This window comes from Lithobates pipiens, unplaced genomic scaffold, assembly GCF_037356315.1.
Source record: "Lithobates pipiens isolate NorthernLeopardFrog02 unplaced genomic scaffold, aLitPip1_a1.2 Scaffold_16, whole genome shotgun sequence".
Lineage (NCBI taxonomy): Eukaryota > Metazoa > Chordata > Amphibia > Anura > Ranidae > Lithobates > Lithobates pipiens.
This window is the reverse complement of record NW_027507748.1, coordinates 461,004,345-461,031,370: the sequence shown is the minus strand read 5'-3', so window position 1 is coordinate 461,031,370 and position 27,026 is coordinate 461,004,345. Positions and strand designations below refer to the sequence as shown.

General features: G+C 39.7%; 1 protein-coding gene across 1 annotated transcript in view; it reads left to right on the top strand.

Moving 5' to 3' along the window:
• The window catches only part of COL4A2 (collagen type IV alpha 2 chain), a 269,480-nt gene that overhangs the window by 151,716 nt on the left and 90,738 nt on the right, over positions 1 to 27,026 (top strand). Inside the window, exons 5-14 of the mRNA XM_077482894.1 lie at positions 2,593 to 2,727; positions 2,831 to 2,875; positions 4,901 to 5,017; positions 6,206 to 6,277; positions 7,625 to 7,660; positions 9,151 to 9,213; positions 12,561 to 12,596; positions 13,867 to 13,908; positions 19,584 to 19,631; positions 22,855 to 22,941. Of these exons, the coding sequence (XP_077339020.1) occupies positions 2,593 to 2,727; positions 2,831 to 2,875; positions 4,901 to 5,017; positions 6,206 to 6,277; positions 7,625 to 7,660; positions 9,151 to 9,213; positions 12,561 to 12,596; positions 13,867 to 13,908; positions 19,584 to 19,631; positions 22,855 to 22,941 (681 nt within the window). The remainder of the gene's footprint in view (positions 1 to 2,592; positions 2,728 to 2,830; positions 2,876 to 4,900; positions 5,018 to 6,205; positions 6,278 to 7,624; positions 7,661 to 9,150; positions 9,214 to 12,560; positions 12,597 to 13,866; positions 13,909 to 19,583; positions 19,632 to 22,854; positions 22,942 to 27,026) is intronic.

The following is a 27,026-nucleotide window of genomic DNA, read 5'->3' as shown; positions in this document are numbered from 1 at the left end:
TACTCCAACGGAAACAGTCCGATGGAACCCACACACTGTCGGATTATCCGACAACACGGTCCTATCGGACATGGTCCATCGGAATGTCCAACTTTGTGTACAAGGGCTAAGACCTGCTCTGCAACACATCGCTGCTGCATTCTGTGAGTGTTCCTGGTCAGATTCATTCCCGCTGGGCTTCTTGAGAATTGAAGAACTTTAACTTCAATACAAGTTCTGTTTTCTGAAACTGGACTCCGAGGGGTTGATTTACTAAAGGCAAATAGACTCTGTACTTTGCAAACTGCAGTTGCATTCTGTAAGAGCAGTTGCTCTAGAGCTTATTAAATAAGCAGAAGCTCTGCTGACTTTCATCATCCAATTACGCGCAAGCAAAACGCATTTTTTTTATTATCCTTGCACATTATTGGGCGTTATTTACAAAGTGAAGTTTTACCTCATTTACTAAGCTCTGGAGCAACTGCCCTTGCAGAGTGCAATGGCACTTTGCAAGTGCACAGTCTATTTGCCTTTAGTAAATCAACCCCTGAGTGTTTACTGCTTCCTCACCAGGCTACAGCTCCCCACACATGTAATGTTTGTAGTAATGCACAAATATAATAGTGTACAAATGGTTAATTCTCTATTAAATGTTATTTGCTGACCAGCACATGTTGTAGTGTATAAATGTATGCCTGCTAGGTGGTGGTATACTTAAATAAAATAAAAAAAAATGTAATTAAAAATTAGAATAGAATTTTCTCTGTGTTTTGGGGCTGACATTTGTTAGTTATTTTAAATGTGTATTTCATTAAGAATATAAAAAAAAACGAATGAAGTATGCACTATCACTAAATTCCCGAGTTCCTAGGCCTTTGTTTAAGTCAGAACTGATGTGGCTGCAAAAGCAGCTCTAAACAGGTTGATGCCACTTAGAAGGAGGTCAAATGCGGATCAGAAGCAGGCTAACTGCAGGTCAAATGTAACTGTCAATGATGTGTCAATTTTCTCAAATGCAAATAAAATGCTCCTGGAAACAAGGCCTATCAACACAAACACAAAGGGTGACTGTAAAAATCAAATGAACCAAAAAATGGCTACAGTGTGTACTTTGCAAGGATATCACAGTTTACATGTGCAAGCTTTGGCTACAGCAAGCCCACATACACCCAATCATACCTCTGCTGGCGAATTAATGTTGTAATGATAATATACTAATAAGAAAAATAAGATTTATTGAAATTAGTTTCCCGTTGATTCTATTCTTTTTAACTTGGGAAATAGGACTTTGAAACAGAATATTTGATTATTCAAATTCAAATATTTGGTATTTGAATTTGTGAGCATATGGGGTGTAAAGGAAAAAAAACGACAATATTCTCATGGAATAAGTTATGGCATTGCTATAAATTACATATGCACTATCAATATAAGAGTAGCACACACTAGAATATATGAGCATATGACACACAATGGAAAGAAAAACTCTGATGCCCCTATGGAATGAGCTACTGTAGCCTTGTGATGAATCTGAAATGATATGTGTACCACTCTAATATATGGTACTTGCCAGAAGGACAAACAAGAATAAACAAACACCAGAAGGACTAATGACAAGAAAAAACATTTATGTCAAAAGTTGGGAATGTTGTTATAAAAATAATGCAATCATTTACAAGGATTTTCTACATAGTCTTGAAGGCAACATAACAAAACACGTGTGTATGAAGCTCTAGAGAGCGTGATAAAATATTAGATGAAAAACTTGGCGCTTATTTCATTTTAGAATACATCATAGATAGTTACAGAAGCTAATCCATGAACTAAGAGAAAAGGGGAATAGTCTTATTAAATGTTTTTCATGTGTTCCCTATTTTTGAAACGTTTATATAAAATTAGTTTATTTGGAAATGAGTGGACTTGTTATATCAAGGTACAATGAGATGTACAATGTTGAATGAATTCCCATAACAGAGTCAATCCACTGAGGTGTAATAATTCATAAATATCATTTTAGTGATACAATAAGTAGGATTTTCTTAACCATTTTAAATTCCATTCCTTTACTGCTTACTTCCCCAATTACACAGATATTGAGGGGTATATTAAATAAAAAAATAGAAAAATGTAAGGTTTTTGCATTATATAATTGATCAATTTCTGATATGTTTTAACATTACTACCTTCATTATATTGTGTCTGATTTGTTACTACATAAAAACTATAATAAGAATTATTGATATAGTACATTGCAGATAAAACACCAGTGCAAGCATACAACATTGGTGCAATGGGAGAACGTTAAGAAACATGTAGAAACAAATCTGCTCAGAAGATGGTCTTTAATCATGACATATAGCAGAGATTATAACTAACTTCACAGAGTTCTCTATGTATTCTTAACAAAAACCGATATTAACTCTAAACCTGAACAATAAGATGCTAACCAAATAACTGTAGGTTTCACTAGGCGTCAAACAAGAATAAAAGCCAAGTAAACTTGTGAAGTAACATTTAAAACATTTTTTACTAGCATCTTGTAGGGTACACATTTCTGCAAAATTATGTTTTAACTTGTAAGTGCACTAATTTACATTTTAACTTTTTCTTTAGGGACAACCTGGGCAACTTGGTGGACAGGGGCCCCAAGGGCCACCAGGAATCATTGGAATAGCAGGCTTACAAGGACGTAAAGGAGACAAAGGTGAAAGAGGTCACCCAGGTATTTCTGGACCGACAGGAGATAAGGTACATATGCAGATTTATTTCTTTAGTATAAAAGCATATTTTCATTGAAGGTTACATCCTTAACCTTAGGTTGATGTTAATGAAAATACTCTTTTTTACACAGGGCCAAAGTGGTGTCACAGGTTTTCCAGGAGCAAATGGTGTGCCTGTAAGTATGGCAATGCTATACACCTGACAAAAATGCATACAAGCTAAAGAATGTTTTCCTTTAAAGCTTCCTGCCATGTAAGTTATAAATGGTACAGGGCGTATACATTCTCAGAAAATTGTGCCTATAGGTACCACAATTGCCAACATTTGGGATCCAAATCGAATCCAAATCTAAAACTACCCCACACCTAGTCTGACTTTACCTAACTCAATTTCCAGGTAAAACTGCTCGTGATTAGATATGGCTCCCAGGGAGTAGCCTGTCAAAGTATGTGACCTTTTTGTCATGCATTTTGCTACTTTTTCCATTGTAGAGAAAGTGTATAAGCAACCCTCTGTTTAAGTACACTTACCAATCCAATGGGACTGATTAAGTAAAGGCGAATGAACTGTTCATCTTACAAGTGAAGTTGCATTCTGCAAGGGAATTTTCCCCAAAAATGTAATGAATGTGGTGAAACTTCACGTTGCAAAGAATATCCAGTCACATTCACGACAAAAAAACAGCATTTTTGCTTGCACCTGATTGGATGATGGAAGACAGCAGTTTTTCATTTCGTTTACTAAGCTCTGGGGAGCGTGCAACTTCCCTTTCAAAGTGGACAATCTGTTTGCTTGGAGTAAATGTAAGAGCAAAGAGCAAAGGATTGGAATTGGAATAAAAGTCCTGTATTCTATATTTTTGGTATGCTAACCTGCCAATGCAAGCGATTTCTGCTTTCACATGAATATTAGAGCCATCAGCCAATCCTCCCTGGCTGTAACTCAACCGATGGCAACAACAATTAAAGCTCAGCTGACAATAGTTAAATGGTCACGTACTCCTGAGGCCTGGTCTCCTAATACGCCTCTCTGGGACAACCCTATGCTCCCTCACCTAACTACTATTACTAATCCAATTGTTTGCCAGAGAGTGGGCATTCAAACCCTCAATCATATCTTTCAGACAGGCAACCTCCATACTTTTGACTCATTTGAAGAGGAATATGACTTCTCCAACTGGCATTTATTCAGATATCTTAGGGATGTCATTAGGGCCCAATTCCCCCAAACACCTACTCTTCAACAGTATCCCTTACAATCTATGTTGAGAGCATCTGATCTGACTAAGCCCCTCTCCTTGGTCTATGCTCACCTTATACCAGGGCCATACAACTAATTTAAATTAAATTAAATTAAAGTCATGATCTTTGCTAAGGACAAATTTGTCCTCTTGAAATTTTTGCAAAGGAGATATTACACACCTCAGAGGCTACCTCAACCCAGCCCTCTTCCCCCTTTGCAATAAATGTCAGGGTGCCACCTGTAGGTTCTATCACATGGTATGGCGTTGCTCCCAGGTTTTTGATTGCTGGAATCAAATCTCGATCAGACTGTGCAGTTATCCTGGTGGTAGGCTGCCCTTAACACCAGATCCATTTATACTATTGCTAGGCATTTATTTGCTCATTCAAAAACTTACTAAATTACTACTTTTTAAGCAGCTTACTATGTTAGAAGAGAAATTCTTCTTAAATGGAAACTCTTCTCACAGCCATTCTGTAATGACTGGTGGCTGTCTGTCAGACATGCACTTCCTATATACCACTTGACATATATGAGCAGAGGCTGCCCGGCTTGTCAGCATGGATAGGTTCCATTTAAACACCCCCTCGCCTCTCCTCCTCCATCATCCCTTATCCTTACCCCTCTCCCCTCCCCTATCTTACCCCCATTCCCCACTTTCCCTCCCTGTTTATTTCTCAGGGATTTAAAATGTCTTGATTGTTGATGATGTTTCCACCTTTAATATGGGTTTACAAAATGTCATTAACTATGGTTTCTGTGAGGTCTGTACAGATACTTAACTTTTTTTACATAATATTTTTTGTATGTTGGCTGTAATTTGTAGTACAACTTTTGTCTCTGTCTTTTTGTTACATTGTAATTTGAAAACTTTTAATAAAGTTTTTAACTGTTAAAAAAAAGTTTGAGCCATTTTAATAGCTATAAAGTCTAACACATTTTATAATACTATTTGAAGGGCCATGTTGGGCAAGGTGGTTCAAGAGGAAAGCCAGGGCATGATGGCTGCAATGGAACAAAAGGTGATGCCGGTTCGGCAGGCTTCCAAGGCCCAAGAGGACCTTTGGGGCCTTTGGTAAGTACTGTATATTTTCTGTATGGAGGAAATATTTTCAGACATATGAAGGATGTAACATGTTATGTGCCTTGTATATGTAAAATACATACTCTATGTTCAGGTTTGTGTACTGGTGCGCCTATTTTTTTTTTATATTGTTAGGTTACCTTTGAACATTAGATGATTATTGCCCCTTAGCAGTTGGCAACAATTAGGCTATGTGAGGCTAATTCCATACTGCGGCAGGCTCTTTATGGAACATCTAATGGGCCTTTCACTGAGTTATACGTTTTTTGGTCAGTGGCCCATTGTTCCATGGGATAACCTCAGAAAAATTGGATTTTTTAGATCAGGGATCCTGAAACTACGGACCTCCAGCTGTTGCAAAACTACGCATCCCATGAGGCATTGTAAAACTCTGACATTCACAGACATGACTAGGCATGATAGGAATTGTAGTTTCTGAACAACTGGAGGGCCATTGTTTGAGGACCTCTGCTTTAGATGATATAAATATGCACATTGCTATGTTATGATTATGCGTGTTTATTTGTGATCTGGGGAAAAGAAAGGTCAAACTTAGAAATTGGTTAATTTGCTGATGTGTTACTGCTAACTGTTGTCTCTTGCCAGATATTGTGCCCCACCTAAGTGTACATTTTCCCTAGTGTTAATGTAATATAACATTTATGCTTTATGCTTTAGTAACATTGTCACTTTTATTACCTCTTTTTTCTGGCTTTTTAAATAACTGTTGTGCCTAATGATAAATGTTCACAAATTTGGCATTGCTACAAAGCGACTGAAGACTATAGAATAGACTTCCCCCTTCCAAAAAAAAAAAAAATAGAATTAGCAACATTTCAATGTCATTCATTGTACACAGAGGCTGCTTAAACATGTTGTACAAACAAAATGGAAAATATTATATCTACCTTTTTAAGTTTGTTTCACTGACTACCTTACAATATAACATTTTTGAAGGAAGAATTACATATTTCATCAACAGACTGTGTTGATCCTGGCCTAGTCAGATCTTCTATAATATTTGGCTGCATTGCATGATAATGTTATTATACTATAATTTACAGCTGCTGCTGTACTTAATTTAATAATTGGTCACAAAGTGCATTTGCCACAAAGAAACCTGGAAATAACAGAGAACGTGTTGTGATGGAGCTTAAGAATTTTCTTATTATTTCACAGGGTAACCCAGGTGTCAAAGGTCATAAAGGAGAACCCTTCTATATATCAGAAGACATGAAAAAAAAAATAAGAGTAAGTAACACTTTTATGACAACATCCAGTCTAGTCTACTTCCATGTTTAGTGTTCACAAGTTCTAATTTATTAGTTGTTTTATATTTCTGAAAAGCAATTGGTGATTGGTACTATCAATAATTAAACATCAGAGACCCAATTTAGTATGATACTGACAGGTTCCTGCGCTTCAATGCAGACTCCATGTGGGCTACAGTTGGGGGTTAAACGGGTTGCATATAATTTGCCCAAAGCAAGAACTGCATACCAGGGTGCTTTGAGAGGAGTTTCCTTTCTTTTAGAAGCCCTCTGTCAAAGCATTCTCAGTGATAAAGCCCTCCAAAACTGAGGTTGCCTATCCACATGTAAAATAGATGAATAAAAAAATGTATTCTCTAAATGCGAAAAAACTCTAAATTTGCAAGTTCAGCAGTATGGACATTTTATAACAGTTCACTAATTACTTTACATATTAAAAGAACCCTCTCATGAAAGAAACACAGGGGAGACCATCAGTGATGTCTCCTTATACCCAGATGTCTACATGGACTACATTGAGCCACACACCAGAAACACGCATACAGATAAATGCTACATTAGACCGTATATATGCTGCACTTAAGTTGATTTCCTATTGTCCAAGCTTAACATGGGTGGTTGGCACCCAACTGGACTGGCTTGTCAGATCGGGCCATTACTGTTTAAATTGAAATCCTGCCACAAATAGCACAGAGTCTAATTTGTCTGTGCGTGGTGATATTCCAAGTAAAGATTGCAGTGAGATGTCAATCATCTATTAGTGTAAGCAAACTTAAGTATCTTAACGCTGGGAAGCTTTCAACCTCATGTTGAATGTTTATATAAAAATTAACGTCAGAAATTAAAATTTAAATAACATGCTTTTGTTGTTTTTTTTTTCTTTCCAGAAGCTCTAGTTTATTGTATCGTTACAACAATGAACAATTAAAATAACAATTAAAATCCAACTCTTGGCTTGCATTAATGTATAGAAAGCTGTGCCAACTAATATCAACTTACAGCTACAGTATTAACAACTATCAACTTCTAACTATCTTAGACCTATTGATCCTATGTTTTTCCTTTTTGCTTTTTTACAAAAAAAAAAAAATGATTTCAAAAAGTATTAAAAGTAGGAGTAGGAGCAGTTTTCATCCAGGGAGTTTAATGAGTGGGCTCTCTGAATTTTGAAGACATTGTAAAATCAATTTTGCACAAATCAATTTTAGCAGTTACAATCTATACATACATTATATCCACACAATAAAATGTATCTTAAGTGTACTGAACTATGTACAGTATTGATTTATAAGCTTTATAACCTTGTCTGACTTTTGTTTTATCTTAGGGTGAACCTGGTGAACCTGGATTAGCAGGATACCCAGTGAGTATTTGTATATCTTTTACCACTAAATTCAAAGAGCATAAAAGACATTCTATCAATAAATTACTTGTTCTTTCCACTTCTCTCTGCTTTCAACACATATTCTATCCTAAACTCCAAATAGTGGGGATTTCACATTCTTGCTCTTTTTACTTCCTCTAATAAAAAAAGTGTATTTCACTGGGAAAGCATCCCTGTTTTAGGGGTATTGATGAGTGTATTGTTGCAGTAGGGTTCTGAGTTCAGTTCTCACCATAGAAGCAAGTTTCTATCTTTCTATTTTTCCACAAAAAACGTACACTTCTGAACGAGTGTAAGACTGTTAGGTCTGTGCAAGAACTGATGAGAATAGCTTGTGCAATTTATAAAGTGATGGGGAATCTTCTAGTCCTGTATAAAAGTATTAAATTGCACCAGAATTCCTGCTCTTACAAAATATGTACATCTAAAGAGATATAAAGATCCTTCCTTCACTCATTCCTTCCTTCCTGGTTGTTTCTGCAGAGATCTAAAAAAAATAGTTTCCTCCCATCTCCATGCATTCCATTTTTTTTGGTACTTTGATAATAATGTGTTAAGCTGGCTATAGATAGAGTGATTTTCTTTCCTTCAACCAACAAAATTGCTTGATTTCCCCATCAACACAGTCACTGTTGATGGGGGAATCCCTGCCGTGGAGCTATTGTGTTCTCCTGGCAGCAGGGCAGGGGAAGCCTTCCCGGACACAGTGATTATTGCTATTGGCTATAATAGCCACTGGCAATAATCGCATGACAAATCCAATGGGTTAGTATTACCCAAGTTGATCAATCGATCAATTTGGGTACAATCAGCCTGCCCATACATGGTTCAAATCTCAGCTGGTCTCTGTTGAACTTGCAGAGATTCGAACCATGCATGGTCAGCTTTACTTTGTTGAGTCTATGCACAAATTTTCTCTTTGTATACACTTGCTATTACTTAGCTTAAGCAAACCATAGATGGTTCAAATCTCGGCCAATTTAGCAGGGACCACCCAAGATGCAAACCACATATGGGCAGGCTGATTGTTCGATCAACTTGGGTACAACCAGCCTGTTGGATATTTCATGTGATTATTGCCAGGGGCTATAGCTGCTAGCAATACTCTGCAATAATCTCCTGCCTCTCAGTCTCAAGCACTGAAGACATTATCAGATTGTAGGTTGAATTTGCTATACCCAGAGTATATGTACAGTCTCTGTGCAGATTGCTCTCCTAGTATAAATGAACACAGGTTCTGTCTCTGCCAGACAATGATGATGTCTATCAAGTCATACTACAATATTTGTTTATTTATTATACTATGATATATGTGATAAGGTAAAAGGACACAGCACTGTAATAACATCCTTTCTACTTTTCTGCTGTTAAGCAAGGGGCGATTTGCTTCCATATAATGTACATGCCCAATTATTCTAGTTATCATTTACTACATAAATACTGTTTGATTAATTTTTTTACTTTTCCAGGGTCCCAATGGTCAGCCAGGTGAAATGGGATTCATCGGTCCAATGGGTGAACTAGGATTACCTGTAAGTACATTAATGACACAAGTCTGTTCTGTACAAACAGCACAGAAGATGAATAGGCTAAACTTAAAAGGGATGTGCAGTGTTTTAAATGTATTTTTTAATATATTATAATCTAGATTTAAAAATAATTAGAATATATATATATATATATATATATATATATATATATATATATATATATATATATATATATATATATATATATATATATATATATATATACAGTATATGCTTCCTATGAATATTTGCATTCTTATATCCAAACAAAAATTTCAGCAACAGGCAACTTTTCACATTTTCCAGGCTATCCTTAACTGCTGTGTTGAAAAATATCTGCTGTTTAAAGAGTTCAATAATTCCAATTTACAGACAGCTCTGCGTGAGTCTAAGGAGTCCTGCTCTCAGTCGCTCAATACAGAGTTTCTGTCAGAAAGAGACTAAAGGCAAAGAATTTCTGCTGTTCTCCCTTTGTAGAAAACGTAGAAACGTAGAAAGCTGTGTGTGTCAGGGAGCTCCTTAATAAATAATAATTTTATAATCAAATATTTAATATCAATAGTAAAAACAAATGTAAAATATTGTTTTAAAATCATATAAACTTTAAAAACAAAAACCTTCAGTATGAAGCTTCCCCCACAGACCCCCCAATACTTACCAGAGCCAAAACCCAATCCAGCGATGAGCAACTGCTTCCCCCAGTCTCTCTTACCTTATTCTGTCAATCATAACCAGTAAGCCAATGAGCTTGCTATTGGGGCACTCGAAGAAGAAGAGGAGCCAGGAGCACTGGCAGGGGACCCAAGAAGCAGTGGCAGTGGCTGCTCTATGCAATGGTTTTGGTAAGGTAAGTATAAGATTGTTGTTGTTTTTTTGTAATAATGTAACCTTTAATATCTTTTTAAAGCCTTCTGGTTTGTGATATCAGGCCATATAATGAATGACTTAAAAGAGTTTGCAGGCTGTAGCAGCAGCCCAGTTTTTTATCTTCTCTTGAACTCTCAGCAGCCTGCAAACACATTTCTCCTTGCTTTGTTGCATTAGCTAATCAAGTCCTCCAGTATCAATCCAGGCCCAGCCAAGATGGCTGCCTCCTTGCACTGGAGACATTTCATAGATGAACATTGCAAAGTGGTCTCCTTAAAGTGGAGCTCCAAAAGGGGAGGCTCCACTTAAAGTTGTGATCATGTTTACATTACCCTGGCAGAATTTATGATTTCTTGGCCATTTTTCAGAGAATATGAATGATAACATAAAAACATGTCTTTCACTCATGGTTAGTGTTTGGCTGAAGCCATTTATTATCAATAAACTGTGTTTACTCTTTTTAAATCATAATGACAACAGAAACTACCCAAATGTAGCCCAAACAGTTCCCGTGACAGTTGTGGCTGAAATCTTTCTTGACCTACCTGACCTTAGCTTGGTATCAAGAGATCCCCACATTTTTCACTTCTTATTAAGTGATTGAACAGTACTGACTGACATATTCAAGGCTTTGGATATCTTTTTATATCCTTTTCCATCTTTGTAAAATTTCATTACCTTATCACGCAGCTCCTTTGACTGTTCTTTTCTACCTCCTCATGGCTCAGTGTCTAGCCTACTTAGTGCATACATGTGAGAGCTAACAAACTCATTGACTATTTATACACAGACACTAATTATGATTTAAAAAGTCACACATGTGGGAAATGAACCTTTAATTGCAATTTTAACCCGTGTGTGCCACCTTCTGTTTCTGTACCAAGGCAAAACATTCCAGGGTATGTAAACTTTTGTTCAGGGTCATTTGGGTAGTTTCTGTTGTGATTATGATTTTAAAAGAGTAAACACAATTGGTTGATGCTAAATGGCTTCAGCCAAACCATGAGTGAAAGAAAAGTTTTTGTGTTATCATTTATATTCTTTGAAAAATGGACATGAATCATAAATTCTGCCAGGGTAAATAAACTTATGAGCACAACTGTATTTGCCTCCTCCCCCCTCTGTTGCCACATTTGGCACCTTTCAGATGGGTGCGGGTACCTGGTTTTGACAGGTACCCACTCTCACTTCCGGCTGACTTTGCCATCTCAAAGTCATCCGGAAGTTCGGCCCCTTCTTTCTTCCCCTGTCGCCGGACCATTCACAAAACGCAGCGTGCTTCGTGCATGCGCAGGAGGGAACTGGCTGTGAAGCCGCAAGGCTTCACTGCCAGTTTCCCTTAGCTGAAATGGCAGCAGCAGCACCCAAGAGCCGATTGAAAAATCAGCTTGGGTGAAGACACCGCTGGATTCGTGGACAGGTAAGTGTCCTACTATTAAAAGTCATCAGCTACAGTTTTTGTAGCTTCTGACTTTTAATTTTTTTTTTTAAAGAAACCTGAAGCTCCACTTTAAAGATGACTGCTGCACATCTAAATTAAGGAATACTCCGTTTAACCCTGTCTACACTGCAAAATAATAATATAGCAGCAACAAAGGAAGAATTTCCACAGCAGTTATCAACTATAGTCCAGGTTACAAGTGCAAGTGTTTTTCTCTGGCAGCAGCAGTAGAATATCCTTAATCCTGCTCTGAATATCATTCATGCAATGAAATTGCATACAATATTACAGCAAGCTCAGACCATGATAATGCCCCCAAAGGTGGGGGGGGGGGGGGGGTCCGCAATGACCTGGGCTGAGAGGAGATGGGTTGAATGATAATCAGCATAATTCAACCCACAAAACTAGCAACCTCTAGCTGCAGAAAGGAATACAATGGGGTGGAGGCAGCTCTGGATTGGTGAGTATTGCTGCAATTAATTTTTTATTTTTACATTTAATAGGCTATTTATTTTAGTTTTTTTCTGCAGCTTTAATTTGTGCCGAGACTATGCATACTTAAGTATTTTCGTATTCTGAACAAGCAGTAAAAGCGCTTTAAAACAAGTCTTTGTTCACCTCTGCAGCTATAGGCATTGTGGAAAATTAATTTTCAAAATTCATACATGAGGCACAGAACGCTTACTTTTTTTCCTATGGAGAGAAAATCTTGGCAGATGTTTCTAAGATGTAAAAAAAAAAAAAAGCTCACTAAAACACCATTTCTGAATCTTTGTAATCCCTGAGGATCTTTGAAAATGAACTACCTCAGAGGAAAAGCAGCTTGAGTGGAGGGTGGGTGCTTGTTTTGAAGCTTTACTTTACTGCTTAAGAATATGTAAACAGTGTAATATACATAGTCTGGGCACAGGTGCAATTTGAGCATATGTATTTTTTTTATGTACTGTATTAAGACAAAAGGACAAAATTTGCAGTGGCAGAATTATGGGGACAGGCACCTGTTTAATAATGACCTTCTTACCTAATGGAATTGTTTTTACAGGGGCCAGCGGGACCACCTGGATCACCAGGACCACCAGTAAGTTTTAACAGGCCAAAATTGTTTGTACCATATATTTAATTAATATATCTGTTATACACTGCAGCATAACTCTCACCAAGCAATTTATTAGAAACACTATACTAGTAGACTAGTAGTAGGGCCTTTCTTTGCTTTCAGATAACCCTTTTTTTTTGTGATGTTGATTCCACATCTCAACTAGAAACTAGAAAGACGCACAGATGGTTACTAGCTTCAATGTTCAGAAAGGTTCTCCCAGCACAGGTCATTGTCTGTAAAGCCAGAAAGAGATGTAACGCGTTCATGAGATGGTTACTGTGACAATTCTGTATAAGTTTTACTATGAGCAACATTAGTGCATTTTCAGCCTAATATGAGTGGATTGGTTCATGCAAAACTTCTTTTTTTTTTCAAAACACCTCTACGGCAAGTTGCAAGACCCAAGGCTTTTATACATACCGACAATTATTCTCCTTTACAATGAAGCCATCCGTTTGTCCTATTTCTAGCGCTACATTATTTTCATATACAAAAAAACTGTTAAAGTTTTCCTAAACCCAATAACAAAATGTATATTAAATGCACAAACACGTTAAAGGATTGAGCTGGCAACTCTGTAATCCATATAGTGTTTTTAATGGTTGGTTACATGAGGTGACAAGCAAAACAGCTGACACATTTTAGCATGCTATGACTAAGACTGATGACGAAACGCGTCAGTGTTTTGCCTGTCACTTCATGTAATCAACCATTAAAATCGCTATATGAACTACAGAGTTGCCGGCTCAATCCTTTTACTTGTTTGTGCTGTGGTGTGTAAGGACACACTGAGCCTGAGTACCTGAAAGAAGATCTTGCAAATTGAACTGGGAGTTCCCTGTTGTGTGTGCTGTCTTTCTTCAAACTTACCTAATGTATATTAAATGCAGCTTGCCAGTTCTTATATGGTGGATGTTTAACTTTTGTTTCTTATTTTTTCCTGGTGATCCTGCCAGTTAGACACTCCCTGTCCTAGGGTGGCAATACATACCCTAAGCTGCTTCCCAATTTATACCACATAAGCTAAGAAAGAGGGGCATTTATAGGCAGGAAAAAAAAAACATCAAATGCCCTTCAAAGCTGCGTTTTTGACCTAGTGTGCATGAGGCCTTACATTGAGCAGCTGTAAATGTTTAATTTTGCTACATGAGAAGGCAAATGTTTTTCACCTGCTGTAAGTATGTTTAATAATGCATTTCAACTTAGTTTCCATACAGTGTTTTCTAACTTTATATTTGTCATTTTATAGGGCAGCAAAGGGATTGGATTTTTTGGACAGAAGGGAGAAATGGTAAATAACGTATTCTTCGTATATACATTTTTTTTTTATTAGATCTTCTTCTTGTTTGATTTACCAAGTTCTATTGGAAATCACATCACATCACCCATTTAGACTATGCATTGTGTTGACACATGTGTTGTAACGTACAGCATCATCATGCATTATGTTGCACTGCATTAAGCCAACCCACTAATGTGCTGGCAGAACATCATAATACACTGACCCTTGATTTTTTATGCAGCAATGCAGTGTGAGTTTGTTGCCTGCTACTATAACAGAGTGAAGGGTTTTATTTTAAAACTAAATGACATCATAACACACTGCAACATGGTTCCTTTGTTTTACTGAGTGTTACCAGTGCAAAAAGGTACCGTGTTTCCTTGAAAATAAGCCCAGAACCTATACTAATTATGGCAACAAAAGACACAGTAGGGCTTATTTTCGGGTTAGGTCTTATCGTATTATGTGCTGTCTTGCCTCCCCCTCTCCCTCCCTGCCTGTCAAGAATCTGCAGTCCCTTAAGGTGGTGGAATCACACTGTCTTTTATCCCACGAAGATTTGTCACAGGGTGTTGCAATTTTATCATCAAGCTGATTTTAAACTGTCACAGACTTTTTGTTTATCGTGTTTGCACACATTTATTTTGAGCATTCAGCTCCATAGACTTCGGGTTCGCAGGGTTTATCCACATTATGAATACTTTTGTGTAACGCACATACGTATATTTTCTATTCATTTTGTAGTATTTATTTGTTTGAGTTATTTTGGTTTTCACACCATAATTTTTTACATCATTTTTGTGTTTATATCACAATTTTTTATCTTACCATAGCGTAGCTCCCTTTGTTCCATTATTTTAAATTTGGTCTTGTATTCATGACAAGCTTTATTATAAAGTTGATTGCCTGTTAATTCAATTGATATTGATTTCTCTTAGTAATCTATTTCTAGTAAATGGTGCATATGTATCCCTTATTTTCAATTAATTATCTTGACCGCATAATATTTCTTTCCTATTATATATATTTAGTTATAAAAGAGCAGACTATCTGGTGACTTCATAAAGGGTGACCTTTTAGAATACCCTCAGAGCCCAGCAGCAAAAGAGACAGATAAATGAATCTGTGGATGCTGGCACCAAGGGAGAAGTGTCCATATTGGACTCGGTGTGTTCCCTCCCATCCAGGTCCCTGCTCCATCACACTGACCAGGACAAGACTGAGGAGGTTTAAAAAAAGAGATGGGCAGAACCTGATGTGGTCCCACTGCTGTGCACTGTCAATCACAGGCAAGATGGACTTGATGGGGAACTAGTCTCAGAGTTCCCCATCAGGCTCCGCCCACCCAGCAGGTGCAGCAGTCCTGAATTTAAGTTGTCAGGTGTGTGGAACCTGATGGGAACTGTGAGAGACTAGTTCTCCGTCTGGTTCCGCATTGCCTTTGATTGACAGCTGATGGCAGTGAGAAGATTCCAAAGCTGCTATTTGACTAACTAGTGGCTATGGATTTGCCCACTACAATCTACCATAAATCCCAGACCTGATGGAGTAACTAGCCTCTCACAGTTCCCCAACAGATTCTGCCCACTGTTAGTTCAGTGTGACTTGCATCATTGGTTATTAAGACATCCCTTGTCCAACAGCCAATGTTGCCAATGTGTAACATATTAATAAAGTAATGGGCACACAACACCCTCCTCCAATGTGCGCCCACTTTGTGTTGATCTTAATTACTGCCATTTTGCTTATCTGTAAACTGGCAGTAATTCCTTTAGAATCTGTTACATACATAATGACAGATTCTAACGATGATAGTAGTAAAAACAACTTGAATCTGGCATGTGTGTCAGTACCGGTACCAAAACTGGCGCAAGGCTTTCATGAATTAGGCATAAGCCATATTAACCACTTGCCGACCGCCGCACGACGATATACGTCGGCAGAATGGCACGGGCAGGCATATGGGCGTATATATAAGTCCCTGCCTGCCCGCGGGTGGGGGGCCCGATCGGGCCCCCCCCCGGTGCCTGCGGCGGTCGGCATTTCTTCGAGAGCGATCCGGGATGAGGGGGCGGCCATTCATTCATGGCCACCCCCTCGCGATCGCTCTCGACGAATGGAAATCCCCGGTGACATCACTTCCTCTCCTGTAATGTAAACACAGGAGAGGAAGTGATGTATTCTCTCCTCCGTGTCGGTATTTTCCGTTCCGACACGGAGGAGAGCGGATCGGCGAGTTGCACCAACACTCTACACACACAGTAGAACATGCCAGGCACACTCACACCCCCCCTTTACCCCCCGATCACCCCCCCAATTACCCCTGCCCCCCAGTCACAGTGACACCAATGTCATTTTTTTTTTTTTTTTTTTTTTTTTTGCATTGGTGTCATTTGTGACTGTAATAACTGTTAGGGCAGTTAGAGTTAGCCCCCTTTAGTTCTAATGTACCCCCCTAACCCCCCCAATAAAGGTTTAACCCCGTGATCACCCCCCGTCGCCAGTGTCACTAAGGCTGGGTTCACATTGCAGCGGTTTATGAGAACGAATGTGATTCGCACCGCACTGCAGTGCAAATCACATCCGATCTCTGTGCGATTCGAGTTCAGCCATTCGCCGCACCCGCCGCACCCGCCACACCCGCCGCACCCGCCGCAAATTCGCACGGGACCCTTTTTTTGGCCCGCAGCAGAATCGGATCGCATGGGTGTTCACACCATGCGATCCGAGTTTGCAGATCGCACTGCGATATGCGAACTGATCTGGGGGTGTCAGTAACATTTCACTGACACTCCCAGCAGTTCGCATAGGGCAGTGTGAACTGCCGCCGGGAGGCATGCGATGCGGGAACCCGCCGCGGATTCGCGGCGTTTCCGCATCGCTCCAGTGTGAACCCAGCCTAATAAGCGATCATTTTTCTGATCGCCGTATTAGTGTCACAGGTGACGCTAGTTAGGCAGGTAGGTATTTAGGTTCGCCGCAGCTTTTTATAGCGCCAGGGACCCCCATATACTACCGCATAAAGCCCCCTGATTGCCCCCTAGTTAACCCTTTCACCAGTGATCACCATATAACTGTTACAGGTGACGCTGGTTGGTTAGTTATTTTTTTATAGTTTCAGGGCACCCGCCATTTATTACCTAATAAAGGTTTAACCCCCTGATCACCCGGCGGGTGTCATTTGTGACTAATAACTGTTAGGGCAGTTAGGGTTAGCCCCCTTTAGTTCTAAGGTACCCCCCTAACCCCCCCAATAAAGGTTTAACCCCGTGATCACCCCCCGTCGCCAGTGTCACTAAGGCTGGGTTCAGATTGCAGCGGTTTGAGAACGGATGTGATTCGCACCGCACTGCAGTGCAAATCACATCCGATCTCTGTGCGATTCGAGTTCAGCCATTCGCCGCACCCGCCGCAAATTCGCACGGGACCCTTTTTTTGGCCCGCAGCAGAATCGGATCGCATGGGTGTTCACACCATGCGATCCGAGTTTGCAGATCGCACTGCGATATGCGAACTGATCTGGGGGTGTCAGTAACATTTCACTGACACTCCCAGCAGTTCGCATAGGGCAGTGTGAACTGCCGCCGGGAGGCATGCGATGCGGGAACCCGCCGCGCATTCGTGGCGTTCCCGCATCGCTCCAGTGTGAACCCAGCCTAATAAGCGATCGTTTTTCTGATCGCTGTATTAGTGTCACAGGTGACGCTAGTTAGGCAGGTAGGTATTTAGGTTCGCCGCAGCTTTTTATAGCGCCAGGGACCCCCATATACTACCGCATAAAGCCCCCTGATTGCCCCCTAGTTAACCCTTTCACCAGTGATCACCATATAACTGTTACAGGTGACGCTGGTTGGTTAGTTATTTTTTTATAGTTTCAGGGCACCCGCCATTTATTACCTAGTCTCACTAGTGTACCCCTAAATTTAGGGGTGTCTACTTTCCAAAATGGGGTCATTTGGGGGGGGTTTGTGCCATCTTGGCATTTTATGGCCTTCAAAACTGTAACGCCCTTAGAAAGCCTGAAGGCGGTGCTTGGTTTTCGGGGCCCCGTACGCGGCTAGGCTCCCAAAAAGTCCCACATATGTGGTATCCCCGTACTCAGGAGAAGCAGCAGAATTTATTTTGGGGTGTCATTTCACATATGCCCATGGCATGCGTGAGCAATATATCATTTAGTGACAACTTTGTGAAAAAAAAAAAAAAAAAAAAAAGTTTGTAATTTTCCCGCAACTTGTGGCAAAATATAAAATATTCCATGGACTCAACATGCCTCTCAGCAAATAGCTTGGGGTGTCTACTTTCTAAAATGGGGTCATTTGTGGGGGTTTTGTGCCATCTTGGCATTTTATGGCCTTCAAAACTGTAATAGGTAGTGAGGAGTGAAGTCAAATATTTACGCCCTTAGAAAGCCTGAAGGCGGTGCTTGGTTTTCGGGGCCCCGTACGCGGCTAGGCTCCCAAAAAGTCCCACATATGTGGTATCCCCGTACTCAGGAGAAGCAGCAGAATTTATTTTGGGGTGTCATTTCACATATGCCCATGGCATGTGTGAGCAATATATCATTTAGTGACAACTTTGTGAAAAAAAAAAAAAAAAAAAAAAAGTTTGTAATTTTCCCGCAACTTGTGGCAAAATATAAAATATTCCATGAACTCAACATGCCTCTCAGCAAATAGCTTGGGGTGTCTACTTTCTAAAATGGGGTCATTTGTGGGGGTTTTGTGCCATCTTGGCATTTTATGGCCTTCAAAACTGTAATAGGTAGTGAGAAGTGAACTCAAAAATTTACGCCCTTAGAAAGCCTGAAGGCGGTGCTTGGTTTTCGGGGCCCCGTACGCGGCTAGGCTCCCAAAAAGTCCCACATATGTGGTATCCCCGTACTCAGGAGAAGCAGCAGAATTTATTTTGGGGTGTCATTTCACATACGCCCATAGCATGTGTGAGCAATATATCATTTAGTGACAACTTTGTGTAAAAAAAAAAAAAAAAATTTTTTTTTGTCATTATTCAATCACTTGAGGCAAAAAAATAAAATATTCAATGGGCTCAACATGCCTCTTATCAATTTCCTTAGGGGGTCTACTTTCCAAAATGGGGTCATTTGGGGGGGTTTTGTACTGCCCTGCCATTTTAGCACCTCAAGAAATGAGATAGGCAGTCGTAAACTAAAAGCTGCGTAAATTCCAGAAAACGTACCTTAGTTTGTAGATGTGACAACTTTTGCGCAAACCAATAAATATACAATTATTGACTTTTTTTTTACCAAAGACATGTGGCTGAATACATTTTGGCCTAAATGTATGACTAAAATTGAGTTTATTGGATTTTTCTAATAACAAAAAGTAGAAAATATCATTTTTTTTCAAAATTTGCGGTCTTTTTACGTTTATATCGCAAAAAATAAAAATCGCAGAGGCAATCAAATACCATCAAAAGAAAGCTCTATTTGTGGGAAGAAAAGGACGCAAATTTTGTTTGGGTACAACATTGCATGACCGCGCAATTACCAGTTAAAGCAGCGCAGTGCCAAAGTGTAAAAAGACCTCTGGTCATTTACCAGCAAAATGGTCCGGTCTGAAAGTGGTTAAAGGAGCCATACAGCCAAAAAAATGAATTTACTGCTTTATTGAATTCCGCTGTATGTATTGTAAAGCCTTATTCTTAATATTTTTGTGTAATTACAGGGTGACCCAGGCAAGCCAGGGCCCCCAGGTGTTCCATGCCAAACACAGGTGATCAAATTAATTGTAATAGCGAATGTGCAAGTTATTCACTGTATTTATGCACATGATACATTTTGTGCCAGTCTGTGTTGAGAACAAATGGAAATTTATTGTGTTTCACTAAGACATACGCATTGGTGTTGATTTACTAAAACTGGAGCATACAAAATTTGGTGCAGCTAAGCATAGAAAGCAATCAGCTTCCAAGATTTTTGGCAAAGCTTACTTGAACAAGCTGAAGTTAGAAGCTGATTGGCTACCATGCACAGTTGCACAAGATGTTGCACTCTTTTATTCTTTTAGTAAATCAACATCATAGGGTTCGGTTTTCTAAAGGTGCAGAGCATTTTCATCATTAAGTAAAAAATAAATTAAAAAAATTAGGCTGTGCTTATTTCAATTATATACATCTTGCTTTCTACATTCTTGCACATAATTGGGCTTTCTTTGCAAACTGTATTTTCAACCAAAATAATTTTAAAAGCTATTTATTTTTTATTTTTTCACTGATGTGAACCCTTACCTTTTATGCTGTTTTTCAATATGTTGAATTTATCCTTTCTTCTTGAACCATGTGACCCTGTTGCATTGCTTTCCTGTGTGAAATTTGCTCTTTTACCTAAAAGGTTCTATTGGAACTTGTGCACGCTCCCTGGAGAAACTGTAAAAATATTGGTGCTGCATTCACAGACAGACACAGGCAGCCTGAGAGCATTTAATGAAGCAGCTTTTAAGCACTACTGGGCGGGCATTGTGATGTATGGGACATGTAGTCCCAAGGAGGGAGATCAAGAGGCTGGGAAAAAAGTAATGAATGTGCGCCCCCCAACTGGAAGTTCAGCGAAGTTCAGGAACCCACACTTTGGCTGTGATAAAATATAGGAGTAGTAGGTCCTAACACTTTTTTTTAAAATGAAAACGTATTGTGTTGTGCTAAATTGTTTTATAAGGATTATACAGATTGATTGTTATTTACAAAAAAAAACAGAGCTTTTAGTACAGTACTACATTCAATTCTTTAAACCTGAGGGCAGAATCCCTGACTTCTTTTGCTGAAAAAATTGGGCACCAGTCACTTTAGAACAGAGAAAGAGTTTATTAGGGCACGATAAACTCGAGGAGAGGGTTAGGTCACAGGATACCCAAAAATAATCCAACAATGGCTCCTGGTGTCTCTAGTCCACTACCAACAATCATTACAGAAATAAGAACTTTTAAACTGAGACTGGTAATCTGTACTCTTCAGGCAATGTCAACCGACAGCAGCTTTTACTCATCTGTCCAGTAAACTCTTCAGCATTGAAGCTCTTTCCACTTGTACTGTAACAAGGATTCAGCTTCATTCCTCCTGTATGTACCCTCCAGCAGGGCAGTGAAAGTCACTCAGGCCCAATCTTTGCTTTACCCTTCCCAGGCAGTGGCCTGAGAGGCAGAGACCTCCAACACCCTTTCTTATGGCAACAGCCCAGGAGGAAGGAACCCAAAACCCTCCTTGAAAGCCATTGCAAATATTTATATCCTTCCCCTTTATGTACCAGTGTCAATAAACCTCCCAATGGTTGGCCAGGGAGACATTCCTAACTTAGCAACATTGTTTCTTATTACAATATCTGCTGAGAAACAGTTCCCAGCAACAGGCATAAGCAAACAATACCCTGAACTTAGAGAAAATTCAATAAAGCAAAACTGTAACAATTCAAGCCAAGGCTGACTACAGCCTGGCTGCATTGAGCTAGTCATGCTACTGCTTAGGGCATGGTCCTTACATTTCAAATTAATAGATTTATTAAGTTACACTTTTTCGCTTATTCTACTGTTTGAAGGCTTCAAAGAAAAGGATTAAAGATAACATGAAAATGCTCATGGCCATTTTATTAACTTTTCAATAGAATGAAGAGTTAAAAGCTGCTGAGGGCAAGCAGCAATCTTGAAAGAAGTTTTACATTGCTAAAGGATGAAGATGTAATGATGGGTTTCATAGTGATAAATGGACAGGAAATGGAGGCCTTTCTTAATCCTTTATTAGAAAGGAACTGCTATTTCCTTTCTAATAAAAAAGGAATGAAAGCAAAAATGAAGTATGCCCATTTCAACACACTGTTAATGTCACTACATCTAATATTTCTGTGCATTTTCATGCTTGAGAAAGTTAATTTGAGTTTTCATTGGAGTAATTCAAGGTGTAGCATGATGTTACTTTTATGTCAACCGATATATATGACAATAACTTTATATACAGTCAACACTATGTAATGAGTTAAAACGTGGCTGTACAGTAAATATTCACTAGCCATTATTATGACAGATAACAAATAAAGGCTATTAGTGTCCTTAAAGAGCTGAAGCTTACATTAGTTAAAGAGGACCATACATTATTATGCCACACACACACACACACACACACACACAAAAAGCCTCAGTAAAAGGACAAGAAAGAAAAAAAATACCTACCTTATACCTTAACTTCTTGACACATTTAGGCACCATTGATGGCATAAGGCTTTACCGTGGCATCCTGTGAATGCAGAGGATTCCAAATCTCATAGCTATGTAGGAGCAGGATTTTCTAGGATTTGGGACCCTCGGATATTCCAGGATCCTATGGTGAGGTGCAGTTATGTCACCACCTCTTGGGGAAAGGTACCAGAACCCAGGGTGTAAGGTAAGGTATTTTGTCACTATATTTCTTTCAATTTAATTGGAATTCCTTATTTTTCTGATTTATTATTTCATTTTTGCTTTCTCTTTACTATTTTAAATAGAAGGTTGCAAGGTAACCATCAAAGCCTGCCTTAAATTGTGCCTACAGTATCCACTAGTGAGACAACTGATTAAAAGCATATATCAGCTTTTTCTAGTGGAAGTTTGTACCTGAATACCACAATATATACACATTCATTATATTCTAGAACAATTTTCATACAGGGTCTGAGGCTAAACAAAGGTGCCTGGTGACCTACACAAATGAATGGTCAGATGAAAGTTACACTGTCCCAGGATGGTCTCAGTTGTCCTAGTTGAACCAATGCTCTCTGGTCTTGTGCTCATGAATGTCATTGATCATGCTCACTGTCTTCTTATTTTCTTTCCCGATTGAAAAAAAAAAAACATAGCAGGAATAAGACTAGGACATGGAGATGGAACATTTGTCCAGTGACAATGTGAAGATACCAGAAAAAGAAAGAAATTAAAGTTGTATATAACCTCTGTTTTTCTGTCCCATACGCCACAGGGTGAACCTGGAACAACAGGACCCACGGGTGCACCATGCCACTTAGAGCAGGTTAAGCCTTCTGATACTTCCATAATAGATTACTTGGTAAGAAACTTCACTGATATGACATGACCTATTCATGAACAAAATAACTTGATTATTCTGCTATTGTATTTCTCCAAGTTGTAAGCACAATAGTTCTCATCGTTAGTGGTGAATTTAATATCAGACTAGCTATACACGTGTAGACTTCATATGTTTATGGTGTTACCTATAAATGGTAATATCCAGTTATATTTTGTGTATTTTGTACATAGTTTGGTGTCACCTGCAAACACTGAAATGTTATTTTTAATGCCAAACTCTATATCCTTTATAAACAGGGTAAAATGTAAAGGCATCAAACTGAAACTAGGGGTACATCATTATTAACCTTAGACCATTCAGAGAATAAATCATTAATCACTAAATCACTACTCTCTGAATATAGCATTTTAGCCAGTTTTGTATCCATCTACAAACTGAATTCTCCAAGCCTATAGACTTTAACTTACACATTAGCTGTGTGTGGAGAACTGTGTCAAACCCTTTGGCAAAAAAGTAAGTCATCAAAGAATCTCTAAAAATTTGTAACAAAGGCTTTGAAATAACAAATCTCAACTCATGTGTGCAAGCCATCTAGTCCAGGTGCTTTATTCACCTTTGTTTTGTCTAAATGTTTCTGGACCATATCAAACCATTAAAGGTCAAAATTCTCCAACCCCAATATCTCCTATATAAAACAACATCTGAAGGAATATATGTGAAATGGGAATAATAAGTTGCTGCATATCATATAAAGAGTTAAATAATACAGGATGCCACAATACCTAACTCCTTTGTGCCTAAGGGTAAAACAAATGTTAATGCATAAGCAACATTTTACGACTTTAACATGTGTTAGTTAGTAAATCCATACATATCATCACATCTATTTTGAGCATCCAGGTGGATTATACCTTGTTTTTTTCAGGACGAATTGGGCTTTCATTTGGTGGTAAATGGTAATGGAAAAAAATCCTACCCAAAATGTACTGACCATGACCTTTAACCCTGACCTTTGACTCTGACCTTGACTTTTGTCCCTTACGACCCAAACACTAACCCTGGCACTGATCTAGATCAAACCTTGAGGAGAGAGAGAGATACAACCTATATTTCCTCTCCATTCACAGAGATAGGAAAACAGGGCTGGGATTCACAGTGACCGATCACTGTGATAGCCAACCAGAGGCGTTCCAGGTCCCGATTGTTAGTATGGGACCCGGGGCTCCTGATTAGGCTGAGACCCCGGTCTCTGTGCTAGGAGCACACTGTGCAGTGGTCCCAGCACAAAGACGGATTTTCATATATGTGGCCCCACAGAAAAAAAGGCCAGTCCAGTGGGGAAGCATATATGTGTACTGTTGACGCAAAGGAGTTAACATCAATCAAATGCTATGATCATAAATACGCCACTTTTTTGGTGCATGGGTAGGGATACTATGTACCCCATACTCATTCATATGGGGGGCTGGGATCTGGGGGCCTCCTTGTTAATGGGGCCTGCAGATTCCAATAAGCCCCCCCACCTAGAGACCCCTACAATCACAGCCCAGGGTTGTGGGGAAGAGACCCTTGTTCCCATCAACATTGGAACAGAGCCCCCCACCCCAAAGCACCCTCCCATGTTGAGGGCATGTGGCCTGGTATGGTTCAGGAGAGGGGAGCTTTCCAGACCTGCCAGGTTACATGCTTGGATAAGGGTCTGGTATGGATTTTGGTGGGAAACCCATGCTGTTTTTTTTTTTTTTCATTTTGGTGTGGGGCTCCCTTAAAATCCATACCAGACCTGAAGGGCCTGATATGGACTGGGGGGGTATATGGTTTGTATTACTTTTTGACACTTTGAGACCCCCACAATAATAGGTCAGGGTTGTGGGGAAGAGACCCTTGTCCCCATCAACACTGGGGAAAAAAAACATTCTGTATCTTTTCATTTTGCCGTTTTTTTGTTTTGTTTTTAAATAGCCGGGTGCAGACAATTGCAACTGGGTGTCAATTTAAATGTGATTTGACTCATTTTTTTCTTTAGAAATGTAATTTTTGCTGTAGCATGTTCTATACATGCTGCAGATGTGCCACTTTGCAGGCAGACTAAGGGGACCCCCAGGTAGTATATTTAAAGGAATTTTTCCTTTTTAATATTTCACTCTAAGCATCATTAAAATCACTGCTCCTAAAAAAATGTATTGTTTAAAAAAAAAAAACATTTATACATGTCCCCCAGGGCAGTACCTGGGCCCCCACACCCTTTTTATGGCCAATGACTTGCATATAAGCTTTTAAAATGGGCACTTTTGATTTCTCATGTTCGGCTCCCATAGACATCAATGGAGTTCGCTGTTCAGGGCAGAAATTTTCCCCTGTATTGAAGCTCAAACAAACTGCCTCCTGCTACAGCCAAATATTTTAAGTTTTGACTCATCAATCCAGGGCATCTCCTGCAAATTTTCTGCACCCCAGTTCCTATGTTTTGATGTATAGTTGAGTCAGCATTGTTTCCATGTCAGAGGTATGGCTTTTTGGGTGCAATTTTTCCATGAAAACCACTTCTGCGGACAGTAGATGGGTGTATCTGGCTCCCACTGGTTTCCACCATTTCTGTGCTGATGGCAAATCTTTGCCTGGCAAAGGCTTTGCTGATGCAGTATAACTACCTTGTATCTTGTTGCAGTGCTCTGCCTCGGAATATAAATAGGACAGGGTAGATTAAAGACAGAGGCAGTAACCCATAAACATCAGAAAACAGTTGATTTTAGTCTAGTGAGTGAAAATTGCCAGAATTTTATAGAATCCTTCATAGGGCTGTGTCACATACCTGAAAGGAGACTGAGATGATGAGGTCGGCCTCTCTTGTCTCTCCAACCCAGCTCCCGCTGAGAGTGGAACAGAGGGAGCTGAGGGACAGGAGGAACACGAGTACCTGCAGGTGTAGACCCGGAAACTTGATTAAAAAGGGTGGCCATGCATCATAGGTTAGCTAGGGTTAAAGAGGCACTCTGGTATCGGCGATGTAGAGTTTCTGGCAGGTTTGCAGCAGGAAGTAGCAATAGGTCGCAGGACTGTAGTCGCAGACACTCGGATGACAGTGTTGAGCCAAGCAGGGAACAGGAGCGAGGTCACTCGGATAGCCAGGTTCAGTAGCAGGCAGACAGCAAGTTACCAAGGCATTAGGCAGAAGCAAGGTCAGAAGGAAGCCGGGAACAAAGAACCAGTAGTCAAGAATGTAGCAGAGTTCAAAAGCAGGGTCAAGGAAAGCCAAATTCAGAAACGGGTATCAAGTAGGATATCAGCACGATTCAGGGTATCAGGACACAGCTGAAGACCAATCAGTATTGATCAGGACTCGCACGCTTTAAATATTCCATCTGGCGCCGATTGGGACTAGGGACAAGCTCCCACGTGTGCACGCAGTCCATCGAGCATGCGCATTGGTGCCTATAGGCATCTGTAGTCACCCGTAAGCACGCGGATGCTTACAAGTGCACGCCGGGCATATTCTAAGACCCCTTTCACACTGGGGCGTTTTTCAGACGTTTTTCAAGCGCTTTAGCGTAAAAAAAAGTGCCTGTAAAGCGCTTGAAAGAAGCCTCATCTGCAGTCCCAATGTGAAAGCCCAAGTGCTTTAAGAGCCCTTTCACAATGTCAGCGCCCGAAAAACGCTCGTAAAGCGCCACTTAAACTAGCAGCGTTTTTCAAGCGTTATTGGGGTGCTTTTAACCCCTGCTAGTGGCCAAATAAAGGGTTAAAAATGCTGCTGCCAATAGCGTTTTTCAGGCGTTTTACAGGCGCTTCCCATTGATTTCAATGGGAAGGGGCGCTTTAGGAGCATTGTATTCACCGCTCCAAAAGCGCTGCAAAGAAGCTGCTTGCAGGACTTTTTTTTGGCGCCCTGCCAGTGCAGCGCCTCAGTGTGAAAGCACTCGGGCTTTTACATTGGGATTGCAGTTGCAGCTTCTTTCAGGCGCTTTTTTTAACGCTAAAGCGCCTGAAAAACGCCCCAGTGTGAAAGGGATCTCGGTGTGAAAGCACTCGGGCTTTTACATTGGGATTGCAGTTGCGGCTTCTTTCAGGCACTTTTTTTAACGCTAAAGCGCATGAAAAACGTC